This window comes from Rhincodon typus, chromosome 33, assembly GCF_021869965.1.
Source record: "Rhincodon typus isolate 14 chromosome 33, sRhiTyp1.1, whole genome shotgun sequence".
Lineage (NCBI taxonomy): Eukaryota > Metazoa > Chordata > Chondrichthyes > Orectolobiformes > Rhincodontidae > Rhincodon > Rhincodon typus.
Window position 1 is genome coordinate 527584 of NC_063364.1, and position 19090 is coordinate 546673.

Genomic DNA, 19090 nt, shown 5'->3' on the forward strand with positions numbered 1-19090 from the left:
CCTCGCTAGCACGTGGCACGGGTAACAAACCAGAGATAACAACTCTGTTTGTTCTAGCTCTAAGCTTCCACCCTAGCTCCTTGAATTTCTGCCTTACGTCCCCATCCCTTTTCCTACCTATGTCGTTGGTGCCTATGTGGACCACGACTTGGGGCTGCTCCCCCTCCCCCTCAAGGATCCCGAAAACACGATCCGACACATCACGGACCCTGGCACCTGGGAGGCAACACACCAACCGCGAGTCTCTCTCGTTCCCACAGAATCTCCTATCTGTCCCCCTAACTATGGAGTCCCCAATGACTAATGCTCTCCTCCTCTCCCCCCTTCCCTTCTGAGCAACAGGGACAGACTCTGTGCCAGAGACCTGTACCCCATGGCTTACCCCTGGTAAGTCGTCCCCCCCAACAGTATCCAAAACGGTATACTTGTTATTGAGGGGAACGGCCACAGGGGATCCCTGCACTGTCTGCCTGTTCCCTTTCCGTCCCCTGACTGTAACCCATCTACTTTTTTCCTGTACCTGAGGTGTGACTACCTCCCCGTAACTCCTCTCAATTACCCCCTCAGCCTCCCGAATGATCCGAAGTTTATCCAGCTCCAGCTCCATTTCCCTAACATGGTTTCCGAGGAGCTGGAGTTGGGTGCACTTCCCGCAGATGAAGTCAGTGGAGACACTAACGGTGACCCTTACCTCCCACATTCTACAGGAGGAGCATACAACTGCCCTAACATCCATTCCCACTGTTCTGAATTCCCAAACAGACAAATAAAAAAAAACTAGTAGCCTTACCAAATCAGCGCTCAGAACCTTTTTTTTTGGTTAGAGGAGGAGGATGGGTGGGAGACACTACCTAGGTAGTGTTTCGGGTAAAGCAACCGCCCAAATATATTGTCTCACTTACTCCAAAAATGGAGTCACGCGAGGTAAGACTTTTATTATCGAAAAGCTTACCTTCCCAGGCTGCCCTCGCGCTTCCTCCCGGACTCCCGCCGCTGAAACAACTGACTCTAAGACATTTTCCCTTGTGCTTTTTAATAGAGTGTACGTTATCCCACCAAGACAGATTATTGATGTTACATTCTATTGGTATTATTCTGTAGCATTTCCTCGAAGATCTTCAACAAATATAATGCCACATCATCAGCGCTGAGTGTTTCAGCAGCTGATGTGCTGTTAACTTCGGATGGATATAGCCAATTTAAAGTAAATGCTGAAGAGGAAAGAAATCTAGATAGGTAGATTCATATATGCATGGGTAGATACTAGTCTACCAGTCATCAAGTATTGGATTGTTTATTTAATCTTCACGAAGATAAAAATTGTTGAAGTTTATAGAAGAACTGTGTCTTGCTACATTGCAGTGGGAATATTAAATTTTATTTTTATATCTATGTATCCTTGTATAAATACAATTACTTTTCCTCTAAAAAGAAAGAGAATCTGTTAGAGATGCAGATTCTTTTAAAGCTCAAACAGGTTTTTTAAATCAACGCGTGCAAGGGATGTTGCAACACATCTATGGAGCAGGTGGAATTTGAATTCTAGCGCAGGGGAAGGGACACTATTACTGTGCCACAAGACTCAAACAGATTGCTCCAGATTTCTTTGACAGCAGGTGATGATCATTGTGCTGCTCTTGAGGCATGTAATAAGATCTCTGAACAGGTTTATTAAAAAAAGAGTTGAGTTCTACTTCTAGACAACAGTGGTCGGAATTCCTCTCACTTTCCTCAGGGACCTGGGGTGGAGGGTGTTGCAAGCAGCAGTCACATGTGACCATAGATTAAGGTGGTTCATGCAGTCCAACCCAACTGTTTATTTCGCAATGCTGTGGGAGAGTGCACCCCCTTTTTACAGTTGCTTAAAGAATTTGTGCTTGTGCTTGAAGTTCATTAAATGTTTAATTCATGACAAGGGTAATTTGGTGGAGGTTTATTTAAAAATACTGGAGTTCCAAAGGTGCAGTTTGTGGCGTAGTGGTAGTGCCCCTATCTCTGGGTCAGGACGCCTGGGTTCAAACTACAACTGCTCCAGAGGTGTGTGATAATATCTCTGAACAAGTTGATTAGGAAAAGAATTAAACAAAAGCTGAGTTTCAATAGTTGTTAACTGGGCAATTTGGTAGTGGGCTTACAAAAAATGTTGAGTTCTAACTGTCATTAGTTATTCAGGTGATCTGTTGGTGGGTTTTTCAAAACAAAAACTGAGTTCTGTAATGTCCTTTCGGGAAGAAAATCTGCCAAACTTTCCTGGTGTGGCTTACGTGTTGACTCCAGATCAACAGCAAAGTGATTGACTCTTAACTGCCCTCTCGGCATTTAGGGATGGGCAATAAATGCTGTCTCAGCCAGTGACACCCATGTCCTCTGAACAAATTTTTTTTTAAAAAGCCCAGATGCCTGTAGGTAGGGAACACATGGTGTCCACCAGTTCCCTTAAAGCCTTCCAAGAAAGATGAGCAATGAGGAAACTAATGTGCGTTATAAACATAGAACATACAACAGTACAGCACAGTATAGGCCCTTCGGCCCATGATGTTGTGCCGACCTATTATCCTACTCTAAAATCAAACTACCCTGCATACCGTACATTTTACTATCATTCCTGTGCCTATCCAAGAGTCGCTTAAATGTTCCTGTGTTATCTCCCCCTCCAGCACTGTTTTGATTTAGTTCCCTCCCTTGTTTGCACACATTTTTGGTTTTTGTTATTGTGACATGTCCCTTGGCAGGCAGTGCTTGTTATTTATTATTTATTTAATTAGTTACTTGGGTTACATGGTGTTGATTTTTTAAAAATAAAACACAGAGCTGATTTCTACTTTTGTAGTGCAGTGGTAGCGTCCTAATTCTGGGTCAGAAAGCCCAGGTTCAAGTTCCACCTGCTCCAAGAGTGCCATAACAGACTTGATCTAAAACAAAAAGAGTCGAGCTCTCTCCTTCTCCCATTTTTGATTTTTGTTATTATTACACTGGTGGGAAGTGTTTGTTAATTGGCTTTTTGTTAATTTGATGGTAGGTTGATTTTTTTTTAAAGCTGAGTTCTTGGGGCTGGGGTACATTACCTCCTCCATCAACACTTTGATTTAGTTCCCTCCTTTACTTTTCCCCTTTGTTTTGCTTTGTTTCACACTGATCCTGATGGGCATTTTTTTTTAAACTGAGTACTTCCTTATTGGGGTGTTGCCTTTTGGACAGGGAAAGTGTTCAGAAAGGAAATTTGGAAGCTGATGTTTGTCCTAAACTATAGACTTACAATGAAATCTTTGTATTTGTTTTGGGCCTAATTCAATATATGGATATCAGTATATGGAACACCCTTAATCTTCTCAATTGCAGGGAGTTCAACTCTTGCATGTTTAATCTCTCCTCAAAGTGTAATACTTATAGTCCTGGCATTAATCTAGGAAATCTATTTTTCAAAACCCCCAAGACCAATATATCCTTCCTAAAGTTTTGTGCCCAAAATTGCACACAGTGATATATGGTGTTGCCTAAACAGGGGTTCGTACACCTGAGGCATAATTTCTTTGCCGTTGTCTTTTACTCCTCTAGACATTAAAGCCAGAACTTCATTAAGCATTTTTCATATTTTTTTTGTCTGTCATACAGTCATAATATAATTCACTGCAAAGAGTCAGGCAATAAATTCATTAACTCCATACTAGCTCTCCATGGAATATCCAGTCAGTCTTATTCCCCCACTCTATCCAAATAGCCCGACAATTTATTTCCTCCAAATGTTCATCAAATGCCCTTAAATTAACTGTTTGTCTGGACCCAAAGCTTCTTTTAAATCCAGTGTTTTGTGCTTTTCATCATTTTGAAAATACAGTATTCAATCCGTTTCCGGTCCATCTGTCTTTGGAGGTGGCAGAACATATTGAAAGAGCAGTTTGCAAAGCATATGGGATCTTAAACATCATAAGTAGAGATATTGAATACTGAAGCAGGAAACTTATATTGAGCCTGTACAAAGCTCTGCTTAGGCCACAACCACAGTATTGTGTGCAATTCTAGTCAACACATTTTAGGAAGGATGGGAAAGTCCCTGACAGAATGCAGAGGCAATTTGCCAGAGTGAGTCGAAGGATGAGGGATTTTAGCTACAAGAATAGGGTGGAGAAGGTTCTTCTAGGACCAAAGGAGATTCAGGGGAGATTATGTTAGAGGTGTACAAGATTATAAAATAAGGTAGACAAAGAAAATTGGGTTCCAATTAGCTGGTGCAAGAATCAAGGACACAGATAAAACGATCTGGACAAAAAGTGCAGAGTATGATGTGAAGTTGTCTGATGACAACTAACTGATCTTAAAGATTAACTATACTCTGTCCACAGCTGTTATCAGACATTCTGAGGCTTTCCAGGACTTGCTAATCTTATTTCAGATTTCCAGCATCTACAGTATTTTGTTTCTGTGTAGGCCAATTAAAACCACATTTAAGGGTCACTTTTAGAGTCAGCTGATTTTTTTTTTCCTGGGATTTAACCGGCTGCTGAGTCTGGAATTCAACAACAATTTGGAGATAGTGTCGTTGATGCCTCTCTTCTCAGTGGCACAATAAATGAGCCACCAGTATGAAAAGGGCATAGCTACGGGCAGCATCGTGGCTCAGTGGTTAGCACTGCTGCCTTACAGCACCAGGAACCCGGGTTCAATTCCACCCTCGGGCAACTGTCTGTGTGGAGTTTGCACATTCTCCCCATGTCCGGGTGGGTTTCCTCCGGGTGCTCCGGTTTCCTCCCACAGTCCAAAGATGTGCAGGCTAAGTGTATTGGCCATGCTAAAATTGCCCATAGTGTTCAGGGATGTGTAGATTCAGTGGGTTATAGGAGAATGGGTCTGGGTGGGATTTTCTGAGGGTTAGTGTGGACTTGTTGGGCCGAAGGGCCTGTTTCCACACTGTAGGGATTCTAAGATTCTAAGGGTAACACCATACCTGTGGCAGGGTTTCCTCTCTACACTGATGGACTTAACAGATATGGGAATATTTTAGAAACAACGATTATAGTATCATTAAGAGTAGATTAGTTATGGGCAAGGTCTGGGAAAGATAAATGATAAATATAATTCCAATAGAAAGGTCAGAGACATAGCACTGAATTTTGCCACTGAGACAAATGCAGTCTGGATGCTGTGTCAGCTGGATTCTCAAGCCTTCACTTTGTATTACCTTCACACTCAAGTACTTCATATTTGACCAGTAAGTTTGTGGATAATATAAAAATTGTTGAGGTGGCAAATAATGAGGATGACAGCCTAAGATTACAGGAGGATATGGATGAGCTGATCAGATGGGATCATCATTGGCAAATAGAATTCAATCCAGATAAATGTGAGGTGATGCACTTGGTTAGGCCAAAACTAGAGTATTGTGTGGAGTTCTTGAACCACATTATAGGGGGGACGTGACTGGACTGAAGAGGAGATTTACCAGGATGTTGCCTGGGCTGAAGAGTTACAGTTACGAAGAGAGATTGAAAATACTAGGGATGTTTTCCTTGGAGCAGAGGAGACTGAGATGCATAAAAGTAAGCACATATCCTTATAATGAGAAATATACAAATAATAACAAAGGGTGACAAAATTGATTGAACTGGAAAGTTTGAAAATTAACTTAAAATGAATATCAAAACCATCAAACAGTTTTAAAGTTGCATTATGAGTAAAGGGTAATCAGGAGGGATGTAAACCCCTTTGAAACTGAGAAGCATGATATTTGCAATTAAAATAAGAATATCGTGGATATCTGAATTACATTGTGTCAGTATTTAGTGTGGAGAAAGAGGTCAGCATGCCTTAAATCCCAACAGAACTGTAATGGAATCAATGCATTGTCAGGGCAGACAGGAAGAACTTTTCTCCTTTGCGGAGTGACCATTGACAAGGGGGCCTACATTTAAGGTAAGGACAGGAGCTTTAGCGGGCATGTGAAGAAAGGTCTTTTTTCCACCCAGAGGGTGGTGGGAATTTGGCATTCACTGCCCATAAGGGTGATTGAGGCAGAAATCCTTATAACATTTAAGAAGCATTTAGATGTACACTTGCACTGCCAAGGCATACAAGGCTATGGGCCAAGTACTGGAAAATGGGATTAGAATAGGTACATGGTTGAGTCTGCATCAGTCAAAAACAATGAGCCAAAGGACCTTTTTCTGTGCTGTAGACCTCTATGACTAAGACATCCCTTTCTTCCTCAGTAATGTTAATCTATCCAGAGGGGCTTCCAGCCAGCAAGTGCTGTTGGCCCTATTATTCCATCCCCCCACTACTCATCCTGGGAATTTATTCAGCATCCTCAATTAGACAATGAACACAGAGGCTGCCAATTAGAAAATTGCATCACACTGCTCTGACAAATTCCTTGCAGGTAAATGGGATTTTGAGCCCTCATATCTGCCAATGAAGTGTTTTCAAAGAACAAAAACAAAGTTGCTGATAAAGCTCAGCAGGTCTGGCAGCATCTGTGGAGGAGAAAACAGAGTTAACGTTTCGAGTCCGGTGACCCTTCCTCAGAACAGTGTGTTTTCAAAGTGTGGGGGGAAACCTCAGCCTACAATCTCTGATAGACATAAAAGACAAACTCTAATACAAAAGGAAATTATGTCTAATGTTGAACATTATCCTTGTGACAGATGACTCACCTTCTCCCATTTATAAAATCTGTCTGCTTTGATAATCATATCAACCAAACTGATATGGTTCCCACGCGCTGCTATCTCTAAGGATGTTTTTCCTTGCTAAAACAAAAGTGGAAAAATCAAATTAATTTCATTCTTAATGTTTGACTAGTGAAAAATAACCAACAATTCTATCAAACAATTCTTAATCAATTCAAACCATACATTGAATATTGTTCCTCAGACTTGTGTTGCACCTAATGCCAAATCAGCTAAAAGTAATCAATCAAGTATCTTGGTGGAGTGGTGAGTTGGTACATGACAATTGCAGTTGCAATTCTAGGTCAACAATACTCCTTAAACAAAGACTCAAAATGTTAATTCATTCTTGCAGAGATTTCTTGAAGACTTTTTGTAAGGCTGATTTGAAGTTAACCTTCCTCATAGTAAATGAGCATGTTTGGGACTGTCACTTATTTTTATTCAGTCCCAGTTCACTCTTTATAAAAGTCACTGGGTGGCAAGTACAGAACATCATTGCTGTAGCACAAATTTTACGTAAGATTAGACTCTTATGAGGGACTTTATCAATTGCCTTCTACATGTTTATACGAGTTATATCTATAGGCACAAGTAATTATCTCCTGCGCACTACTTTAGTTTCTTTAAAAAAAATCAGCATGGCTCCTTTAGATGAGGTGGAAATTTTCAACGTGGCCATTACCCTATCCTTAATAAATAACACCAGCAATGTTTGATAATAGACGTTAGGCTATTTATAATTGTCATGATTTTCTCACTTAATTAAATAAGTCTCTTTAATTAAATAATTAAATCACGTGATTAAATAATGAAGTGACTGGCACAATATTCAAAGAGTTGTAAAATCAAGAGAATTTTGGAAAATTATACTTCCGGTCTTTTTTTTTCTTTTTTCATTCATGGGATGAGGGCATTGCTGGCTAGGCAGCATTTATTGCCAATCCCTAATTGCCCAGAGGGCAGTTCAGAGTAAACCACATTGCTGGGGGTCTGGAGTCACATGTAGGCCAGACCAGGTAAGGATGGCAGCTTCCTTCCCTAAAGGACATTAGTGAACTTGATGGGTTTTCCTGACAATCAACATTGAATTCATGGTCATCATTAGATTCTTAATTCCAGATATTTTTTACTGAATTCAAATTCCACCATCTGCCGTGGCAGGATTCGCACCTGGGTCCCCAGAACGTTATCTGGGACTCTGGATTAACAGTCCAGCGATAACACTACTGGGTCATTGTCTCCTCCCACCCCCCACCCTGATCTGTTGTATTCTCATCATTTTTCTTGGTGTAGAAATAATTTAGCATCGATTCCATTACAGTTCTGTTGGGATTTAAGGCATGCTAACCTCTTTTTCCACACGAAATATTGACACAATATAATTCAAATATTCACCATATTCTTATTTTAATTGCCAATATCATGGTTCTTAGTTTTAAAGGGGTTCACATCCCTCCTGATATCCTTTATTCATAATGCAACTGTAAAACTGTTTGATGGTTTTGATATTCATTGTAAGTTAACTTTCACACTTTCTTGTTCAATCAATTTAGTCACCCTGAATTATTATTTCTTTATTTCTCATTATAAGGATATGTGCTTACTTTTTTTGCATTTTTGTATGTTTCTTCTGATTGTTTCTATATGCTTTTTCCAGTCTGCAAAACACCCTTAACCAATACTCTATTTTCTGCAACCAAAAGACTATTAAAAATAAGAATAGGAACAAGCCATTTGGCCCTTCGAGCCGGCTACACTATTCAATAGGATCATAGCTGATCTAACATTCCTCAAGTCCACTTTCCTGCCCTTTCCCCCAACCCCTTGAATCTCCTACTGAAATAAGAATCTATCTATCTCAACCTTAAATATACACAAAGATGCTGCCCTCAGAGCTCTCTGCGGCAAGGAGTTCTAAAGACTCAATTCTCTGAGAGAAGAAATTCTTCCTTATCTCAGTCTTAAATTGCATGCCCCCTTTATTCTGAGATTATAGCCTCTAGTCCTAAATACTACCATGAGGAAAAATATGCTGTCAGTGTTTACCCTGTCAAGCCCTTTAAAAATCATGTATGTTTCAAAGAGGCCACTTTTCATTCTTCTAAACTCCAGTGCGTAGAGTCTAACTTGTTTAGCTTTTGCTCATAAGACCTCCATACCAGGGATCATCCTAGTGAACCTTCTCTGAACTGCCTCTAATGAAATAATACCTTTCCTTAAATAAGGGACCAAAATGTCTCACAGTCCTCCAGATGTGGTCTCACCAGCATCTTGTACAGTTGCAGTAAGACCTCCTTGTTTTACTTTAACCCTCCTGAAATAAGAGCTAACATTCCATTAGCCTTCCTGATTATCTGCTGCACCTGTGTTTTACCCGTCTTTTGTGCATAAGCACCTCCAAGTCTCTGCATGCTACAGCTTTCTGCAGTTTTTCTCCATTTAATTAATATTCTATTCTTTTGTTCTCCATTCCAAAATGAAGGACTTTGCAATTTCCCACATTACACACCATGTGTCAACTTTTTGCTCACTTACTTAATCTATCAATATCTCTCTGAAAGCTGTTTGTTTCCCTCTCACAACCTGCCTTTCCACCTACTTTTCTGTTGTCTGCAAAATCTGTCTACGCTACATTCGCTTCCTTCCTCCAAGTCATTAATATGTATTGTAAATGGTTGTGGTCCCAGCACTGATTCCAGTGGAACTCCACCGGTCACAGATTGACAAAGAACACCTTATCCCCACTTGTTGTTTCCTACCTATTGCTACTTCTCTACCCATGCCAAATAGTTAAGTATTCATGTTTCTATTGTTCCTTTGATGATGTTAGAAAAAATTGTGTATGATACACAAGTGAATTCTTCAAGCAAGAACCAGGTCAAAAGCAGCAAAGTTAGAGGGCAAGTGAAACACAGAAACATAGAAAAGAGGAGCAAGAGTGGACCATTTGGGCCATCAAGACCATTCTGCCATTCAACATGATTGTGGTTGATCCTCTACCTCAACACAATATTCCCACTCTTTCCTCATACCCCTTGACACCTATAGCCTCTGAAAATCTAACAAAATCTGACAAAGAGAATATGAAATAGAATGGTAGTTAATGTGAAAGGAAATCTGAAACTTTTCTGTCAGCATGTAAATAGTAAGTGAGTAGCAAGAAACGGATTCTATAAAACAGAAAGATGGTGATAACATTAATTTAAAGGAGCCATCTCAAACTTGTAATAAACAGATCATGCTGACTGATTTAATTGAGTTGTTTTCATGAAGCAAAACAAAAGCTGGTTAAGGAACATTGGACATTGGCACATTCTTAAAATATAAAAAAGGTACCACATAAAGGTTGGTTTTAAAAACATGTGATGCATGAAATAGGAGGGTCAGCATTCACATGCATAAAAAAATGGTTTAAGGATATAAACAGTGAGTCATGCAAAATTGTCTTTAAGACTGGAGGACTGTAGATGGTGGGATTTCCTGAGGTTCACTGCTAGGGCCCATTGCTTTTTTGATATATTGGATTTTGAAATAGAGTAAAATTTTAACATTTATTGTATGTTACCAAGCTTGGAGGTATTGCTGACAGTTAAAATGGCACCATTATCTATAATAGGACCTAGATAAGCTAGCAGAATGAGTGACAAGTGCAATGGGAAGGGAAGGTGGTGGTAATGTCACCAGGCTAAAATCCTGGGATATTGGATTTGAATCCTACCGTAGCATATCAGCAAAAATCATCTGGTTCAATGCCGACCATGAAACCATTGTCAACTGTCATAAAAACCCATCTAGTTCATCCATGTCTGTTAGGGAAGGAAATCTGCTCTCTTTACCTGGTCTGGCTCCAAGTGACTCCAGACCCACAGCTCTTAACTGGCCGAGCAAGCAGCTCTGTTCAAGGGCAATTTGGGATAGACAACAATGTCCACATCCCATATAAAAATAAAAAAAACATTAATACAAATGTGAAGTGTTCCATTTTGGCATAAGGGATAGGAAAATAAACAACATGTATGTAATAGCACAATTCTAAATAATGTGCATAAGGGATAGATAAATAAACAACACGATGTAATAGCACAATTCTAAATAATGTGCAGGAAAACAGGGACCTGGTTCAAATGCATAGATTCTAGAAGTTGCCAGAATTTGTCAACAGATTAAATAGGGAAACAAATGGGACTTTAGGGTTCAATAACTTAAGTATATAATACAAAAGCAGGGAGGTAATGCTGAACATTAATGAAGCTATGGCTAGGTAACAATTAAACCATTACATTCAGTTCTGGTCGCCAACTTTAGGCTATCAGAGGCCATACCTGATGCAGATTTACCAAAATGTTTTCAGGGATGAAGGATTTTAGCCAGAACATTAGACTGGTGAAGTTGGACAAAGAAGGCAGGAGAGATATGACAGGTGTACAAGATTACGGCAGATTTTGTAGGCAGAGAAAGGCTGATCTTATTAGCAAGGCTTAGGGGACAGGGTTCAAAGCTTTGAGAAAGAGATTCAGTGGAAATGTGAGGAAGAACACTTTTTATGCAGTGAGCGGTGATGACCTGGATGTCTCTGCCCATGATGGTACTGGGAGTAGTGCTGACAAGATGGCGGCAGTGTAATACGCTCCTGTCGGAGCTCCTCTGCTCCACCTATTATTTTTCTGCCTTTTTCATTTTTTCCTCTTTTTTTCTTCTTCTCTCCCCTCAGCACCAGAGCCAGCAACGAGTCCAGTGCAACGAGTCCTCGTGCCTCGGAGCTCTGTGAGCAGCGAGCCCTGCAGCAGCACGGGGAAGAGTTCCACAGCAGCACGTGGGGAAGCAGCCCCAGAGGATCGCATGGGAGCAGGCAACACAAGGCGGCGATGGAGAGGCCGCGTCCCCAGAGCACTGAAGGGACCGAAGGACAGTCTCAGTGGCACGGCATGGGCTGGGAAGGTTGGAGCGGGACATTCTCAGTGGCACAGCATGGGCTGGGAAGATTGGAGCGGGACATTCTCATAGGCACAGCATGGGCTGGGAAGATTGGAGCGGGACATTCTCAGTGGCATGGCATGGGCTGGGAAGGTTGGAGCATGCCTCTGGTGGCAACATGCTGTATCAATGGAGAAGGAAAGTTTGGACCCTCTTTAAGTTATCCTTTTTTAACTTCTTCATTCCAGGTTAATGTGAATGGCACTTATGCACAGCAACGGTACCCACATTTCACTGTATTTCATATTGAATACACGTGACAATAAAATATTCGATTCAAATCTTAGAGATGATTGAATTTGTCAAATGTGTCCAAGAAAGTTTCCTAAATCAGTATGTAGAATACCCCAGGGAGGCATTGGCCTAGTGGTATTATTGCTGGACTGTTAATTCAGAGACCCAGATAATGTTCTGGGGACCTGGGTTCGAATCCTGTCATGGCATGTGGTGGAATTTGAATTCAATAAAAGTCTGGAATTCAAAGTCTAATGATGCCCATGAATCCATTGCTGATTGTTGGAAAAACCCATCTGGTTCACTAATGTCCTTTAGGGAAGGAAACTGCCATCTTTACCTGGTCTGGCCTAAATGCGACTCCATACCCATAGTAATGTGGTTGACTCTTAACTGCCCTCTGGGTAATTAGGGATGGGCAATAAATGCTGGCCTGGCCTGTGATGCCCTCATCCTATGAATCAATAAAAGCCTACTCCGGATGGTGCAACACTGAACCTCCTCTTAGGAAACGAGGTCAGGCAATGACTGAGGTGTCAGTCAGAGAGCAGTTTGGGTCCAGTGACCATAACTTTCTTCATTTTAACATAATTATGGAAAATGATAGGACAGGTCCACATGCTAAGGTGCTAAACTGGAGCAGGGGCCACTAGGCAGGATCTAGGAGCAGTCGATTGGGTAAGTCTGTTTGACGGAAAAGAAACGACTGGCAAATGGGAGGCTTTTAAAAGTGTGAAATCAAGAGTCCAGGGACAGTATGTCCTTGTAAGGGTGAAGGGAAAGGCTGGCAGGTTTAGGGATCCCTGGCTGATGAGGGATATTTAGGCTCTAGTCAGGAGAAAAAAGGTAAACTTTGGGTTCAAGCTATCGGGCTTATGTGAATCCCTAGATGACTATAAAACGTGTAGGAGCACACTGAAGAGGGAAATCAGAAGAGCAAAAAGAGGGCATAAAATGGATCTGGCAGATAAGATTAAAGATAATCCCACGAGGTTCGATAGCTATATTAAGAGTAAAAGGCTAGCTAGGGAGAGAATAGGTCCCCTGAAGATCAGCATGGCCATCTATGTGTGGAGCCACAGGCGATGGGGGAGATTTTTAATGAACATTTTTCCTCAGTGTTTACGGAGGGGAGAATCGTGGATGCTAAGGAAAGAAGGGAAACAAGTGGGGATGTTTTGGATCGCATGCGTATTACCAGAGAGAAGCTGTCTGCAGCCTTAGATCACAGAAAGGTGGATAAATCCTCTGGGCCTGATCAAGTCCATCTTTGGTCGTTGTGGGAGACTGGGGAAGAAATTGCAGAGGCCCTTTCAGAGATTTTTGCTTCAGCTTTAGCCACTGGTGAAGTTCTGGAAAACTGCAAGGTGGCTAATGTTGTTCCATTGTTTAAGAAAGCTAGCAAAGACAAGCCAAGCAAAGACAAGACTACAGGCCAGTAAGCCTGATATCAGGCAAGTTACTGGAGAGGGTACTGAGGGACAGGATCAAACAACATTTGGATAGTCAAGGTCTGATTAGGGATTGTCAGCATGGATTTGAGTGTGGAAAGTCATGTTTGACAAATCTCTTTGCGTTTTCAAAGAGGCAACCAAGAGGATAGATGAGGGTAGGGCAATGGATGTTGTCTAAATGGACTTAGTAAGGCCTTTGACAAGGTCCCGCACTGCAGACTAGTCATGAAGGTTAGGTCGCATGGGATCTAGGGAGAGCCAGCCAATTGGATTCAAAATTAGCTCGATGGTAGGAAGCGGAGGATATTGGTGGAAGGTTGTTTCTTGGACTGGTGGCCTGTGACTAGTGGTGTGCCACAGGGATCGGTGCTGCGACCTTTGATATTTGTTATTTACATAAATGATCTGGATGTGAATGTATAAGGCATGATTAGCAAGTTTGCAGATGATACGAGATTAGCAGGTATCATTGACAGCAAAGAAGGTTATCAAAAATTACAGAGGGATCTTGATCAGATGGGGAAGTGGGCTAAGGATTGGCAAATGCAATTCAATACAGTTAAAGTGTGAGGTGTTGCACTTTGGAAAGTCAAACCAAAGTATGATTTATACAGTAAATGGTAAGGTCCTGAGGAGTCTTGCTGAACAAAGAGACCTTAGATTACAGGTTCATAGTTCCTTGAAAGTGCAGTTGCAGGTAGATAGGATAATGAAAAAGGCATTTGGTATACTTGCCTTTATTGTTCAGTGCATTGAGTATAAGAGTTGGGAGGTCATGTGTAGCTGTACAGGACATTGGTTCAGCCACTTTTGGAGTACTGCATGCAATTCTGGTCTCCCTCCTATAAGGATGTTGTGAAACTAGAAAGGGTTCAGAAAATATTTACAAGGATGTTGCCGATGTTGGAGGTTTGAGCTATAGGGAGAGGTCGAATAGCTGGGGCTATTTTCCTTGGAGCATCAGAGGCTGAGGGGTGAGCTTATAGAGATTTATAAAATCATGAGGGGCATGGGTAGGGGAAATGGACAAGGTCTTTTCCGCAGGGTGGGAGTCCAAAACTAGAGGGCATAATTTTAAGGTGAAAGGGGAAAGATATAAAAGGGATCTAAGGGGTAAGATTTTCATGCAGAGGGTGGTGCGTGTATGGAATGAGCTGCCAGAGGTAATGGTGGAGACAGGTACGATTACAACATTTAAAAGGCATCTGGATGGGTATGTGAATAGGAAAGGTTTAGAGGGATATGGGACAAATGCTGGCCAATGGAACTAGATTTATATAGGATTTCTGATCCACTGGACGAGTTGGACTGAAGAGTCTGTTTCTGTGCTGTATATCTCTATGACTCTTATTCAAGAAAGGAGCAAGGGATAAACCAGCAAACTACAGGCCAGTCAGTCCATCCTCAGTGGTGGGGAAACTATTGGGAGCAATTCTGAGGGATAGAATTAATCTGCATTTGGAGAGTCAGGGATTAATCAATAATAGTCAGCATTGTTTTGTTAAGGGAGATCATGTCTGACTAACTTGACTGGATTTTTCAAACTGCATGTGAGACTGATAGCAAAGGTAAGAGCCCATGAATTCCAAGGAAATTTAGCAATTTGAATCCAGAACTGGCCAAGTGGCATGAAGCAGAGGATGATGGTTGAGGGATGTTCTTCTGACTTGAAGTCTGTGTCCATTGGAGTCCTACAGGGATCTGTGTTGGAACACTTGCTGTTCATGATTTATATAGATCCTTTACATTTAAATGCAAGAGGGTTGATCAATAATAGTTGTCAGACAATACAAAAAATTGGTGTTATGGTAAATACTGAGGAGGACACCGTAGACTATAAGAGAACATAGATGGGCTGATCAGAAGTGTTGATCAGTTGCAAATGGAATCCACCTGGATAAGAGTGAGGTGATGAACTCAGGCAGGACAAACAAGTCAAAGGCAAAATGAAACACAGAACTCTGGAAAGCACTGAGGATCAGAGACACCTTATTGTGCATAAACACCGGTCCCTTTAAGGTATCAGGACCAGTGGATAAAGTAGTTAAGAAGGCATATGGTATACTTGCCGTTATTAGTCGAGGCATGGAGTTTAATACCAGGGAGGTTATGCTAGAACTGTATTTGATGTTGGTTTGGCCACAGTTAAAGTGTTGTGTGCAGTTCTTGAATCCAGATTCAAGGACGGATATGATAGCATCGGAGAGGGTGCAGAGGAGATTTACTGTGATGTTGCCTGGGCGGCAGTGTTTGAGTTACGAACAGAGATTGGATGGACTTGAGATTACTTTCCTTAGAGCAGAGGAAATTGACAGAGGATAGGATTAAGATGTATAAAATTATGAGGGACATAGTTAAGTTGGACAGGCATAAATTGTTCTTCTTGATGTACGGATCAATGACTGGAGGCATAGATTTAAGGTAAGGCGTAGCTGGTTTGGGGGAGATGTGAGCAAAAGCCTTTTCACCCATAGGTGGTGGGAGTCTGGAACTTACTGCCTTTAAAGATGGTAAAGGCAATAACCTTCATAACATTTAAGAAGTATTTGGATATGCACTTGCGATGCCAAGACATACAAGGTTATGGGCCAAGAGTTGAAAAATAGGATTAGAATAGTTAGTTGTGATTGTTTTTGACTGGTGCTGACATGGTGAACTGAAGGGCCTTTTTCTGTGCTGTAGATCTCTTTGAATCCTATTAATGTTGTCATATACAGGTACATCTGCAACAAGTATATTGGTAAGGTCTATTAGGTTTTTCCTTGTTAGTTCCCTCACCATGTGTAACAGACCCAGTCTAGCAGCTTTGTTCAGTTATGTTTTTTAGGTGTAGGCAACTCATGCAGTAGTGGCATGACCATGATAACCTGACTGAAGTTCCCCTTGCCAACCTAAGTGCTTCTTTCTAGCGTTGTTCAACATGGAGAAGTACTGATTCATCAGCAGGGCGTGGGGGGGAGGCGGTAAGGTGATAATCAGCAGATGATTTCCTTTCCAATGTCTGATGTAATATGTAATGCCTTAAGACTTGCCTGTGAGGACTCAATGTCAATAGGCCCCATGACAACTCCTTCAGAACTATATCCCAATGAGATGCCAACTCTGGTTGAGTCTGCCCAATGAGACAAAACGGAGAAAGTAATGATGATTGTATGTAAAGTGCGATTCAGAGAGTTCAACTTTGTCAATCCGTTGAATGTTTAGACAGGTCTAATTTTGGCACAAGCTCCATATGCTAGTAAGGAGAACCTGGAAGAGTCTAGTTTGTGCTTGTCATTTTCCAGTGCCTAAGCTTAACTGGGATGGTCCATTCAGTTTTATTTCTCTTGTAGCGGTTTGGTACAACTAAGTGGCTCACTGTGTCACTTCAAAGGAAATTTAAGAGTTAACCACATTGCTGTGTGTCTGGAGGACAATTTAGGCTAGACAAGATAAAAATAAAATCAATTTTCCTTCCCTACAGAGCATTAGTGAGGCAGATGGATTTTTGCAACAATAAACAATGGTTGATTGTCAGTTGTCAATCACTAAGAGACCAACGCGGTCTGTCAACTCAAGCCAAAGTTACATCCTATATGTAGCTTTATTGAGTGTGTATCTCCCAATTACTATTCTGCAACTATGATCAGAACATAGGTGTGATTGTATAAAACATGTTCCTAGGTCAGGACTGGAAGGCAGGCAGTGGGGAAGCAGAGTCAGTTTCTAGCCAATTTAGTCACTAAATGGCTTCAGGGCAGCCATTATTGGCCAGGATGAATTCCCTACCAATTCTTTGGGTGAGGGGAGAGAAACACCACAATTGGATAAGTAAAAACCGAAAGAACTGCGGATGCTGTAAATCAGGAACAAAGTTGCTGGAAAAGCTCAGCAGGTCTGGCAGCATCTGTGAAGGAAAAAAACAGAGTTAACGTTTCAGGTCTGGTGACCCTTCCTCAGACCTCACAGATGCTGCCAAACAATTGGATAAGTCTTGGCCCATGTCTGAGGAGGTAATGGCCTAGTGGTATTATCGCTAGACTGTTAATCCAGAGAGTCAAGTAATTTTCTGGAGACCTAGCTCAAATCCCACCTTGGCAGATGATGGAAGTACATGAAGGGACAGGTTAATATGATAGTTAAGGCATCTGGAAGTAAGAGTCTAACGATGACTATGAACCTGGTACCAATTGTCAATTGTTCACTATTATCCTTTAGGGAAGGTAATTGCTTTCCTTACCTGGTTTGGCTACATGTGACTCCAGATCCACAGCAATGTGGTTGACTCCTAACTGAACTCTGAGTAATTAGTGATGGACAATAAATGCTGCCCTATGCAGTGATATCCACATCCTATGAATTAATTGAAAATGAAATTGTATTGTCTGCACAGTCCTAAGTGCATTCAGAAAATCTACAGTGAATGTATTTCTGTAAAACTGCAGACATTAAATAAAAATCAAGGATGAGCAAAGACTGACAACACCGGAGGAAAATAAAACATGAAGTCACCTTATCAACTAGTTTTAAATTTACACCTGCTATAAGGATCATGTCAGCAATCACGTGCCTGCCATTCTCTGCTGCGATGTGAAGTGCTGTTTGCTGTCTCTGTGGGAAAACCATTTGCAATTTGTTAATACAAATCATTACAAACCATCCTTTCACAAAATGTTGTGGAAACCATAGCTGCAATACTTGTCCCATGCAGAGTATTCCTCACAGATAATGCAACCACCACTCTTCTTTAAACCATGGGCATGGAAGAAGACACTAACTAGAATCGTTGAATGGGAATTTCTAGCAAGGTATCAAAAATGGGGATGCTGCATAGGATAATGTCAGGCGAGAGGTTGGTCTGGAAGCCCAGGTCTAATCCTCCAGTGGAAGTTCAAATCTCAGCATAGCAATTGGGGAATTAATTAATCAGAAACAAAAACTGTTCATCTCATTAATACTGACCATGAAACAACCAGATTGTTGCAAAAACCCATCTGATTCACAAATGACCTTCCTTACCTGGTCTGCCCTATGCGCGACTTCAGATCCACAGCAATGTGGTTGACTCTGAAATGGCCTAGCAAGAAAAGTCAAGTGAGAATAAAATTGGAACAAGCACCCAACGTCGAACAAGGCACCAGAAACAATAAAAACACAACTAAAACACATCCTCTGTTCAAGAAGAGAAATTGGGATAATCCAGGAAATTGTACACTAGTGACTCTCACATTGGTAGTTGGGAAACTGTTGGACAGAATTCTTAGGAATAGGATTTGTACCCATTTAGAAAAGCATGGCCTAATTAAGAACAGTCGGCATGGCTTTGTGCAGGGCATGTCACATCTTTCTAACTTAAGAGTCATAGAGTCCTACCGCATTGAGACAGGCCCTTCAGCCTAAACGGGACCATGCTGACCAAAATTTCCATCCACGCAAACTCCATTTCCCTGGACTTGACCCATATCCTTCCAAACATTTCCTGTCCATGTATTTGTGCAAATGCCTTTTAAGTATTGTTAATGTACCCCCCTCAACCGCTTCCACTAGCAGCTCATTCCATATGTGCATCACCCTCTGTGTAAAAAAAGTTGCCCCTCAGGTTCCCATATATTCTTTCCCCTCTTACCTTAAATGAATGCCTTCTACTCCTCGATTCCCCAACTCTGGGAAAAAGATTCAGTGCATTCACCCTGTCCATGCCTCTCATGATCTTATACAATTCTATAAGATCCCCCCTCAGTCTCCTACGCTGTAAAGAAAAAAGTCCTAGCTTGTCCAAACTCT

General features: G+C 41.4%; 1 protein-coding gene across 3 annotated transcripts in view; it reads right to left on the reverse strand.

Moving 5' to 3' along the window:
• Positions 1-19090, reverse strand: part of ankdd1a (ankyrin repeat and death domain containing 1A) — a 187113-nt gene that overhangs the window by 59738 nt on the left and 108285 nt on the right. For 2 of the 3 annotated variants that reach the window (XM_048615945.1, XM_048615944.1), the window contains one exon: positions 6648-6743. In XM_048615945.1, the coding sequence (XP_048471902.1) occupies positions 6648-6743 (96 nt within the window). Of the gene's footprint in view, positions 1-6647; positions 6744-17818; positions 17918-19090 lie in introns of all 3 variants that reach the window. The other variant, XM_048615943.1, reaches the window with a different exon arrangement.